The sequence below is a fragment of the Helobdella robusta genome (genome assembly GCF_000326865.2).
Source record: "Helobdella robusta unplaced genomic scaffold HELROscaffold_1, whole genome shotgun sequence".
NCBI lineage: Eukaryota > Metazoa > Annelida > Clitellata > Rhynchobdellida > Glossiphoniidae > Helobdella > Helobdella robusta.
Window position 1 is genome coordinate 5,499,968 of NW_008703570.1, and position 12,357 is coordinate 5,512,324.

Below are 12,357 nucleotides of genomic sequence, written 5' to 3' on the forward strand. Positions count from 1 at the left end.
GGCCATATTTCGATTCCGAATGAACCATCTTCAGTGCTCCTTGCTGTATATATAGGGAAATATTGACTTTGTCAAGATGAACTTTGACGTTTTAAAAATTAACTTTGGTGTTGTAAAATTGAACTTTGATGCGAATTAGGTGTCAGGTTTCTTAATTGGCTGGTCATCTTCTTTGGTCTCCTTTTCTTCATCGATAGCATCATATTCTTCTTTGTCACTATTTACGATGCTAGTTTTTATTACTTCTTTGTTTTCGTTGTTGGTTAAGCGCCGGGTTGGAAGTGAGGTTGTCATTTTTTGTTGTATATTTATTTTTGGTTTATTGATGTCGATTAGGACTGCTTCTGCAATTTTAAGATGCGTGTAGTTGCTGTTCTGGTATATTACTTTGGTGTTGCTGTTGAGTATTTCACGGCTAATTGTGATTAAGTGTGTTGAGTCCAAATGAGATTTGATAGCACCACTCTGTTTATGCATCGTAAGCCTTCTAGTCAGTGAGGTAGTAGTAATCCCGGTGTATGAGTCATGTTGACGTGCACAGCCGTCAAAGGGGCAATTAAATTCATATATTAAGTGATTACGCTTTAACTCAGAGTTATCTCTAGGACTGCAGTTGTTTTTCAGTATTAGGTGAGACGTCTTTTTATTGTTGTAATAAATTCGGAGTTTAACTTTACTATTTGGGTTGGTTGGTGTGACATTTTTATTGATGATATGTTTAAGAATAGCTTCATCTACCTTGTATGCTGTTGACATGTGATTTCTGTAATACAAGATGATGTCGTTATCTTGATTGTTGGTACTAGGAAGGTTATTGCTGTGTAGTAATTTGCCTTTAACAATCTTTTCAATAGAGTAAGTCTTATATCCATTGTTTACAAGCAGGTTAGTGACTCTCTTTAATTCAGCGTCGCGATTTTCAATATCGGAAGAGTTGTGTGAATGCCCGGTTCACAAATGATTTTATTGTGCTGTCTTTAAATTGTTCAGTGCATTCACTTTGTCCATTCAAACAAATTCCTGTATTCGTTTCTTTGACATAGACCGCGGTTTTGAATCGTTCTTCGCCACGGGTGACCAACACATCGAGGAAAGGTAAACGTTGTTCCTTTTCACTTTCAATGGTAAATCTAAGTTCTGATTTGTTTAAGGTACCAAGAAGTTGGGTGATTTGTTCAGGATCGTTATAGGAGACAAAGATATTATCCACGTATCTGGCGTAGATATTTGGTTTTAAATTTGCATTGTTTTTGAATGTTTCATTCTCCAGCTGTCCTAGGTAAAAACTGGCAAATAGGAACCCATAGCGACACCATCGATTTGCTTGTAAAGTTTGCCTGTGGGGCTGTGGAATGGTGCTTCAGTAGTGCAAATTTGAAGAAGGGACTTCAGTTGTGCTTTCGGTATGTTCAATGGAAACATATCTGAGTGGTAAACGGTGTTGATAATTATGTCAATTGTATCATGAATTGGTACATTTGTGAATAATGATTCAACATCCAGAGAGGCAATAAATTTGGATGGTTTATTAATGCCGAGGAGGTTAATAAACCCACGGGAAGATTGTAGTGTGTAATTGTTTGGAATATATAGGGTTAAAATTTTGTTCAAGAATTTTGCAACAGGGTAGGTGACAGTTGTAATTTGGCTAATAATTGGTCGGATAGGATGATTCTTTTTATGCGTTATTTGCAGCATGAATTCAAAAAATAAGTTTATTTTGAATTTTAATAAACTAAACGTTCACCAAAAAATTTAGTGAGAAAAATCGAAAAAACGAACTACAAACATATTAACGCCAAACATTCGGTAGAATTTATAGAATATTGTAAAAATTATGGTCTATTACCAACATATATATATATATATATATATATATATATATATATGCATAATTGTAGCATTAATATAAATGGAATAATAGATATTTACAGTTTTTAACAAATGTAACGGTTTGAAACCTAGACACCAACTTTTACTTGATTGCTTTTAGGTTATGGTAAGTATTTGTCTAGTTTGATGACTACATTTGTTTAATTTTAACATAACATAACAAGGATTTGTAATGATCGAAGAAGTCTGTGACAGGACCACTCTGAAACTTTTTAATATTCTCTTTTTGCCAAAATTTCTTTAAAGTTATTAGCTGTTTGTGCGCATATTATTTCATCTCCCAGTTTGTTCCACGGTTCCACAGTAAAAAAACTGTCTCAAAACTGCAAAATTGCCAATTGAAACACTATGACGTGCCTCAGTACAGAAAATCGCATGGCTTACGAATTTTAATGAGATACGGTCGGGAGGCAGTTCCAACATTTACACTATACATATTTGTATAGTACTTGAAATTTAAGTACTTATTCCATTTGTAAAAGAATAAACAATTTTGCAGTGTAAAATTTAATAAATGTAACAGGAAGCGGAACATATACTTGAAAAAATTGATCGTCTGCAACAGGAATTTGCTAGGAGAGCCGCGGTTTGTTTTTCAAATATTTTTTTAACTGTAAATAAATAAATTAATTAATTAATTAACATACATACAGATAAAAGAATGAACAGTTTTTTTTATATGAGTATTCGTATCTTCAAAATTTAAAAATTCTCTGAAGTTCGTTGACTTTAGACAAGTCGCATTTTGCGGTTTAATTGATCATATGTAAGCATCGGCAAAGACTAGTGTACTTAAGGTTTCAAACTTCACATTTTTGGTTTCATCAAAATATGCAACCATGTAATTTGGTATTTTTGCCACATACGACTTTTTTCTCAGTTGCCATAGCGTCTATCTGCTGAACCTGAACAAATTCAAATCAGGAATTGCCAATGACGGTCAAATTTTCAAGTTTACTATAGACCCAAAGTCAAACAATGTCGACGATTAATTATTGTCTGTCCTGACGTTGTCATCGTTTTTCTGATCAATCAGGGCATCACTTTTTGATGTCTAGCATGTCTAAAACACCAACCGCCAAACATTTTTTGATTGCTTGATGAGAGAACCTTCTACGTGTGGAGTTTACCACCATCATCTTATAATTTGATGCAATTGAATTCATTTTATAAACAACGCAGGATAAGATTTGTATTTATCACTACCGTCTAATCTATTTAACATTTTTTTGTCATATTAGTAATTTATAACTAGTAACATATTACTGTTTAGTTAATTGATTGAGACTTGTCAAAATTATTTTTTTGTATAAATTGAAATCTAAAAAGCCATTCTCTAATTGGATGGATGGAACTAGAGAGGACCTCATTGACATGTTCATTGTACACTCAATTGAAGAGATACAGGTTTGTTTTGCAATACTAGCTTTTTGCTTAACTTTGATTTCTAATTTTTAATTATACAAACAATAGCGCCTCTGTGACTCGCATGAGCAATTCAAGTTGACGTTAGGAGAAGCAGAAAGTGAATTCAATTCAATTATTGGCCTTGTTAATGAAGTTAACAGGATCGCTCAACAATATGGAATCACAGGAGCCCAGGACAACCCTTACTCATACATAACTGGAAATGTAAGCTGTCAAATAGTGCACACGTTTTAACATTGTTTATCAAATGTATAGTAAAATTTTAAATATATTTGACATTGTTGCAACAAAGTATTCATTTAAAAATCGTCAGGATCTCAACAAGAGATGGACGTCACTGAAGCAATTGATACCTGAACGCGATCATACATTGCAAAACGAACTTGTTAAGCAACAAAACAATGAAAGGTGTTAGGCATTTTTGTTGATATTTTTGTTTCTCGATAATTTTGTGCAATACTGTAAAAGAAGGCAAGAGTTATATACGTTATAGGCTACAAGTTATTGAGAATTCCAATTATTATATGAGCTTATATTATAAAATATAGAATTTATTTTGGAGATAAGTTAGGTACGATCTCTAAAGGCTGTAAACGCCCAAGTGACTTAAAGAAATCAAATAACTAAATAAAAAACTACAAAGGCAAGTTAAGACGGAAATATAGGGTAATTAGTTATTACGATCTTCAACTTTGAGTATTGATTAAAAAGAATTACATGAAAGAGAATCACAAAATTAAAATTACTAGACAAATCTTCGACCACAATGTTGAAATCTTACATTACGATAACAACCATTATAATTTACGAGTAGCCGAATAAATACTCATAGAACGAAGACATCCGATAATAAATATTCAACAACGGACAATTGGAATTCTTCCGACCAATAAATTTAGAATCAGAGGAATCATCGATAATGAAAACACGTAAAAGTGTTATATCAAACGAAGTTGAAATTTATAAACCTATTTAAATGAGCGTTAATGTTATATATATATATATATATATATATATATATATATATATATATATATATATATATATATATATATATATATATATAAATGAGCATCTGGGCATATACACAACATATCAATTTGAACACCGAAGATGGTACAGAATACTGAAATAAGCTTTTTTGTTCTATCATGTATAAAATAAACAGAAATTTTGGTTTTGAACTCAAGAAACTTGAAAATGATTTACGATCAACCGTTAGAAAAATCAAAAAATTAAATTGGTAGTTAACTAACGCCGAACATGCTGTGATTTTCATCAATAATATATATATATATATATATATATATATATATATATATATATATATATATATATATATATATATATATATATATATATATATGCAGTAATTTATGAAATCTACCGAATTACTAGCGTTAGATAGTTTTTTATTACATTTCTCAATATTTCTAACCAAATTCTCGTCGTCATTATTTAATTTATTAAAGTTAGATTCCCATTCATTCTCGAGTGTATATGACCTATTTCGATTTTTCAATCATCTTCAGCCCTTTGGTAGTAAAATTAATAAAGTCAATAATAACAATATATGCAAATCACATGAACAAAAACCTGGGTAATACAAATTCCCTATATAAGTTGCAAAAAGTTCTGGGTTATACAAATTCTCTATATAAACTGCAACAAGTGCTGAAGTTGATTGAAAAATCGAAATAGGTCCTACACACTCGAGAACGAATTGGAAAACTGTATATTACTCTAACTTTAATAAAATAAATAATACAAGAACTTGGTTAGAAATATTGAGAAATGTAATTAAAAATTATTCAACGCTTGAAATTCGGTAGATTTCATAAATTACTGCATTAATTATGGTCTTTTACCAGTATATATATATATATTATATATATATATATATATATATAACTCTCAAAATAATATTATATAATATTATTAATATTAATAATATTATAATTATTAGATTGAGAAGAGCATTTGCACAGAAAGCAAATCAGGTTGGACAATGGATCGAGAGATATTTGGATGCTGTTACGTCGGTGGCCCTTCAAAAAGGAAAATTGGAAGATCATTTGAACAAGTTGAAAAACTTTGAAAAAGAAGTTATTATTTGTAATTTTGTATTGATGTTTTTGTAGACCTTTTGCGGCAATTTTTTAAAAATTCTTTCACTATTTAATTCTCTTCAATGAATTAATGTAATCCTTCCTTACAGGTATATGCTTACAGAAGTAATATTGATGAATTAGAACGTTATAACAATGATATCCAGGAAGCGCTAATTTATGATAACAAGCACACACCTTATACGATGGAAGTTAGTGCTTGGCAAATAATTTAATCCTGAAGCACTTCATTAGCATAAACTTGAATAGTGGCGTCTGTTTTGAATCAGCTTACATTTGTAAATATTTCGTATATTGATAAAATAATTAATCAGTGGAACAAAACATGCATTGAAGACGCAGCATTTGTATTTCTGCTGAATGATGTGATTCAGTGTTTCATTGCCAAAATGCTGGCATAAGTAGGTACATGACTGAAGACGTTAAAAAATACTCTTTGGCAAATTATAATAAATATGTAATTCTGAATATCAAAAACAGATTAGTCTAATACTTGATAGCACTAGACCTACATTTTGAACTGTGTAGTATAATATATTTTTCGAGTGTGAACCCACTAACTTTTTTAGCTTACTTTACAAAAAGATAATATATTGGATTTAGACTGTCAGAAATGAAATTATTGATGAAAATCAGAGCATGTTCGCGTTGGTTAACATTCTATTTAACTTTTTGATTTTTTAACGGTAGATCGAAAATCATTGTCAAGTTTCTTGAGTTCGAAACAAATTTTTTTATTTATTTTAAGCATGATAGAACAGAAAATTAATATGCACAAAAATCTCAATTGATTAAATGTGCGTGATCCAAACCGGAGTTTTCGTAACCCTAGAAGGAACACTGGGGGTTCTACCTCCCAGGGTCGATTGCCTATAAGCGTACATGATATATATATATATATATATATATATATATACATGTGTGTGTGTGTGTGCGCGCGCGCATGTATTACACGTGTGTAGTATGATAAAATAACATCTGAGCTTTTTTTAAATGTTAGACATTACGCATTGGATGGGAGCAACTGTTGACATTGGTGAACAGAAGCATCAACGAAATCGAAAACCAAGTTGGTTGTTCATAACATTGACACTGTTTTTAAAAATTAAATAACAGAAACGCGTTTATTTTTACTATTGCAGTCATAGACTCGTTCTCTTTAATGTTATTTTATTAATTTATTACATTAGTCAGTCTGAATTTAGACTTGTTTAATTTACGCGCAAATCTATATATCAATAAAGGTATAAAGGTGCGCTTTAAAAGTGAATAAAATTTTTTAATAAATCTCTAATGCTATGATTTTTAAAGATCCTTACAAGAGATGCTAAAGGGATAACAAATCAACAACTTGAAGAATTTAGACGATCTTTTCTACACTTTGACAAATCCCGAAGCAGAAGATTAGATTCCAAAGACTTTAAAGCATGTCTCATAGCTCTAGGATACAATATCAAAGATGATAGACAGGTTTGACATGACATACCATTTCAATTCCCGTATAATTAGCCCGTTGTTTTTATCAATGCATTGTTTTAGGGAGATGCAGATTTTCACAGAATTCTGTCCATAGTCGATCCTAACAACTTTGGATTTGTAACTTTTGAAGCTTTCTTGGATTTTATGACAAGAGAAGCATCGGACAATGAATCAGCCGAACAAGTCATACAGTCTTTCAAAGTGCTGTCTGGAGATAAGGTATGTATCATCAGTTTCATATTAACCGGTTTATTTTTTATGAAAAAGCGGGCTCTAACAAGCGCAAAATTTAAGCACAACTTACATTTTAGCATCTTTCAAAATCATATAAATGAAATTTGAATTATGCTATGCAGAACTACATAACGGTGGAGATTTTAAGAAGAGAGCTGCCCATCGACCAAGCTGAGTACTGCATCAGAAGAATGGCTCCCTACAGAGGCAGAGATGGAGAGCCAGGAGCCCTTGATTACAGGTCATTCTCAGCTGCGCTATACGGGGAGAGCGATCTTTAAAATAAATCGCTATAACTCTTGAACTTTCTGTTTTACCTTTTCTGTGCCAAATTTTAAAATACTTTCGAAAGTTTTATATATTATTAAAAGTCGCCATTCATATTTCAAATAGCATGTAGTAATATCTTTGAAATAAAATTTCGTTTATACATGAAAATTTGTTTGAAGTGAGGTGTGTATAATAAATACTATCAGCGCTACAGTCTACGATGTTGTTGGGAATATAATTAAAAACATTAAAAAAAGTTTATTTCCAAGAATAAATTTAAAATATAAGCTATTCCGTTTTAATTAATATTTCTAAATTTAAATAACTTAATCATCATCTATGAGCTGCATAAGTTTTTTTATTTTGGATTTGGGACTGTGCTGTTTGGAAAAAGCTTTCACAAGATGTTCTCTCTTTGCTCCACCAGCTTGAAACAATCTCATTTTCAGAGGAATGTAGTTTTCTACCTTTGATTCGTCATTACAGTCTGTAAAACAATTTTGTGTCACAATAAAAACTTAACTAACTTGAAAGAAAACGTACAAAATTATCCATCTATACTTCTATAGAATAAAAAAAGTTACCTGCATCCTTGGGTGATAATGAATGCAAATCTTTTTTTAGAAATTCTGGTATGTTCAAAGGATTGAATGAGCAATCTTTTAAATGTAAACCAAGAGCAGACAAATTTAAAACTTTACAGCAGCCCTGTTCCCTATATGGACAGCCAACCTGATTGTCAATAGTGAATAACATCTATTAGTACAAAGTAAAAATTATTAGCTAAACCGAATAGGATGCAAGAAAAAATGAGTTAATTCAACTTATCTGTAATACACAAATAGTTTAATGAAATACTAAATTTTTTCAGTTCCAAATAATTATGAAGAAGAAAATCTAACTTTTTGATCTCCTATAATATTTTCAAGAATAAAATCATGATGCATGTTTTTCAATGTGAGCTTTTTTCGATCTTCTGGGCAGGTATTACTGTTTTTCAGCCATTCCATTATACACTGCATTAGCATGAAGATCATATTTACATATATTTTTTACAATTATGAATATAATTGAAAGAATCCTAATTTACATGTTTACAATAACTGTGGCCACATGGAGCTCTATAAGGTTCCACAAAAACTTCTTGACAGATTGAACAAAAAAGATGAGGACTGACTGACTCTGGGTTTATAAAGCATCTGAAATATTTAATGTTGGGAAACATTAACATCATTACATTTATTTTCGACATTTAAAAAAAATAAAGTTGAAATAAAAATTTGAAAAAATTGTTTGACACTTTTACTTTCTGATAAAAAAATATTTGGAACAAATGTGGTCAAAAATTGAACACTTCAAAACTAATCAGAACAGCAAAAAGAGTTTCTAAGATCACACCAAATCCTTCTCCACAAACACCACTAATTACTTCAAACTGCAGTGACAAAACTATTGTCAGATGAAAGAAATGCACATATTTGAAATACTTTTATAAGAAATAAAGCAAAAGAAATGAAAAATCATTTAATACTATGTTACATTTACATTTATTTATGCATTTAAGTAAAATATATTCAAGGGAAAATTTTAATATTTCCAATAAAGCGTAATCATAACTGATTTTACTTCAGTTTTGAAAGCATTTGCATATTATATTAAACTGAAACCTTTTATAAAAAAGTTCTTTAAATTTTTGAGGTGTTTCAAACACTAAGTCAAGTGAGTGAATTAAAAAATAGTTTTTAAATTTTTGTAATTTTTTTTTCTTTTTAAACAAGTTTATTTCATGAAAACACATGAAAAAGGATTCCAAAAGAAACCAAAATTCCAAATACCAAGGAACCCCACAAAAAATAATAAAACACATTAATGTTGTCAATTAGTATTGTTACAAAATTTTAGAATTAAAAAACATATGCATAAAATTAAACTTGTTGCAATGAGAAAGAAAAAATTTTATCATGAAAAGAAAGAAATTCAAATAAAATGAATTAAATTTTATGAGTAATGATAAGTAAGGTTTTGACCAACATTCATAGATATACTTTATATTGTTCATAAAATATAGATTTTAATTTTGATATTTTTATAAACGATGTACCCCGATGTATCTAGCAAAGTCGAACATTCAAAAATTTTAAAAAACATAAACAATAAAATTGGGTCTGCTGGACAAATATTTCACAGAACAAATTGATGTGTATAACAAGCCACTTTTGTATTTTAAAGAACATTGTTGCATCTCTATGCGGACAATTCGGAGTGCTTGTAATATTATACCAATAATATAATTTTTATAAAAACTTTATGACTAGATATATTGAATATATATTTTCAATTCAATTTTACCTTACTTCTCAGACTATGACTATTCCCCTAGGATATTTCACCAGAGAAGCTAAAATACTTACTGCGGACCTAGCATTTTATACTGTACGCTGTAATAATTACCAACAACTTTTTAAAAAAAGTATGCCGTAGTTTTTTACCATGAACCTAGTAAATTTTCATGAATAGATGCAGCAGTATTTACCTCAGAGTAAGTTAAAAAAGATATACTGCAGTACTTATTAATAATAAAAGCTTCATGTTTTTTTTAAACTCCATCCAGAACTCTGGCTTTTACTAAGGAAAGTACAGTTAAAAAATGAAACTCTACTAACATTTAGCATAAATAAAATAAATGATAGATTCTTTTAAGTTTAACCAAGGTAAATTGAATTTACATTTAAATTTACAAAATTTATTTCACCTAACCCTTCATTTCTTGAAAATATTAAAAGACTATGTACTTGTTTTATAGAAAGTTTCATAGTTATTAATGATGTGGGTTGTAGTGATGATTATGTTGAAGAAGAATTATAGTAAATTAACTCATATTTCAACATTTTTTTATTTAATGTGCACTATTTTCTAATGATCTAAAAAACTTACCTAAGAATTAACTTGTATTAAATTATTTTCAATTTGTTATAAATAAATAATCAAGCGCTAGACAATTCAACACGGGCGGAGTCAATTTATCAAAAGTACATTGCGATAGTTTGTAAACATGGACGATACCATAGGAGTACCGATCTCACGTTTTACCGAATTAAAGTTGAGCACAAACCCTTTGTGACTAAGGTAATTAATTAATGTTTGAGATAGTTTTTGTCTTTTGTACCTAAATCAAAAAGTTGGAATTTAAAATTTTTTTGAAAAATTGTGCGACCTGCTAATTTAAATTAAATGTCAAAGTTCTGAAGTAAACTAGCAAAAAATTTGGTTGCCTTACCATTTATTTATTTTTAATAAGAAATTAATTTTACGCTTTACCGACAGAGAGAAACACAATTTTGAATTTTAACCTGTAGTCATCTAAATTCGACATTTCCTCTTGCGAAGAACCGAGACGACTCATGCTGGGGTGTTATATTATAAAAGTCGGAACCGCCAACAATTCGTAAACAATTAAGCCGTAAGTTTACTTTTCAATAAAACTTTAAAAGACAAAAAGATGACAAAACATTAGTTTTAACCATAGAAAGGGAAAACTACTTCAAGACCAAGGGAGGTCATGTATACATATACAATAAAGGGGGAGTAGACATATATCTTAATTTTTAAGAATTAACATATATAGACTTTCAATTGTAGATGCCAGCAGCAAACGTCAATGTGTAAAATAGAAGAAATGCTTTTTTGTTGATAAATAAATTTTTTTTTTTGATTTTATAGATAAAAATCAAATTAAAAGAAAATAATGTCATTTGTATAACGACATGCTTATGCATAGCGTCAGAGGCGCCCGGATAAACAAATGTCAGCACGGCTGGCACATGGCAGCAGTTGGTAAAATTAAATGTAAATTCTATCACAGTAAATGATGTTAACATACCGTTCATTCATGCTGCCAGCAAATTGGGAGTTTGCTTGATAGATTATTGATGAAGGATCATATAAAGATGATATCAGTTTCATGCAACTTTTTTCTCCGGAATTTATATAGAATTAAGCACTGGTAGGACAGATCAACCTTGGAAACTTTGGTGCATGTGTTTGTCTCGGCTAGATTACTGTAACAGCTTGTTGAATAATATACTTGACAAATCTATTGCTATTCTGCAATCGGTTCAAAATATAGATGCAAAGTTGGTTGCTGGTAAATTGAAGTTTAACCACGTTACGCCAATTTTGAATGATTTGCACTGGTTGACGATTGATAAGAGGATAATCTTTAAAATTGGTGTGATCATATTCAAGGCTGATACTGATAATTGATACTGTTGACCATACTATTCTCTTGAGACTGCTGCATCTTTCTTTTAATATTACTGATTCTTGTCTATCTTGGTTTTCTTCTTATCTCTGTAATCGTTTTTCTTCTGTTGTTCTCAATAATTCTACTTCTAACTCCTCTACTCTTACTTTCGGGGTACTTCAGGGTTCTATCCTTGGCCCTCTTCTATTTATACTCTATACTTCTGAACTACCTCGTATTATTAATAACTTTTCTTTCTCTAGTCAACTATATGCTGATGATTCTTATATTTATACTTCTTTTCCTCCATCTAATCTCAATAGTGTTCTTCATAATTTATCTCTATGTCTTTCTTCGATTATCGCTTGGTCTGATTCTATGTGTCTTAAACTTAATCCTTCTAAGTTTGAATTAATTTGTTTTAATAAATCTAAACACTCAATTACTATTTCTCCTATTATCTTACCTGATTCTAAAACTCTTGATGTCTCTCATAAGTTTCGTAGTCTAGGTTTTATCTTTGATTCTACTATGTCTCTCTCTTCTCAGATTAATAGCGTTGCTAGAAGTTCTTACTTTCATCTACGTAGAATAAAAAAACTTTTGCCTTTTCTTGATGATCCTACTCTTCTCCTTCTTGTTACTTCGTTAGTCTTATCTAGGATTGATTATTGTAACTCG

The 12,357-nt window shown here is 30.2% G+C and overlaps 2 protein-coding genes across 2 annotated transcripts in view; one reads left to right on the forward strand and one right to left on the reverse strand.

Annotated features, from left to right (window-relative positions):
- Positions 1 to 7,724, forward strand: part of HELRODRAFT_93275 (hypothetical protein) — a gene marked incomplete at its 5' end in the record, with an annotated part of 12,083 nt that extends 4,359 nt beyond the window's left edge. Inside the window, 10 exons of the mRNA XM_009010905.1 lie at positions 2,417 to 2,479; positions 3,223 to 3,300; positions 3,367 to 3,525; positions 3,635 to 3,729; positions 5,288 to 5,426; positions 5,540 to 5,641; positions 6,451 to 6,519; positions 6,762 to 6,920; positions 6,990 to 7,148; positions 7,286 to 7,724. Of these exons, the coding sequence (XP_009009153.1) occupies positions 2,417 to 2,479; positions 3,223 to 3,300; positions 3,367 to 3,525; positions 3,635 to 3,729; positions 5,288 to 5,426; positions 5,540 to 5,641; positions 6,451 to 6,519; positions 6,762 to 6,920; positions 6,990 to 7,148; positions 7,286 to 7,444 (1,182 nt within the window). The 3' untranslated portion in view covers positions 7,445 to 7,724. The remainder of the gene's footprint in view (positions 1 to 2,416; positions 2,480 to 3,222; positions 3,301 to 3,366; positions 3,526 to 3,634; positions 3,730 to 5,287; positions 5,427 to 5,539; positions 5,642 to 6,450; positions 6,520 to 6,761; positions 6,921 to 6,989; positions 7,149 to 7,285) is intronic.
- Positions 7,725 to 7,988: 264 nt separating this feature from the next.
- HELRODRAFT_63257 (hypothetical protein) lies at positions 7,989 to 8,658 on the reverse strand (the record flags this gene model as incomplete). The annotated part of the gene is made up of 3 exons (XM_009010906.1): positions 7,989 to 8,165; positions 8,336 to 8,449; positions 8,524 to 8,658. The coding sequence occupies 3 exons, from the start codon at positions 8,656 to 8,658 to the stop codon at positions 7,989 to 7,991; spliced, it is 426 nt and encodes a 141-aa protein (XP_009009154.1).
- Positions 8,659 to 12,357: the final 3,699 nt, after the last annotated feature.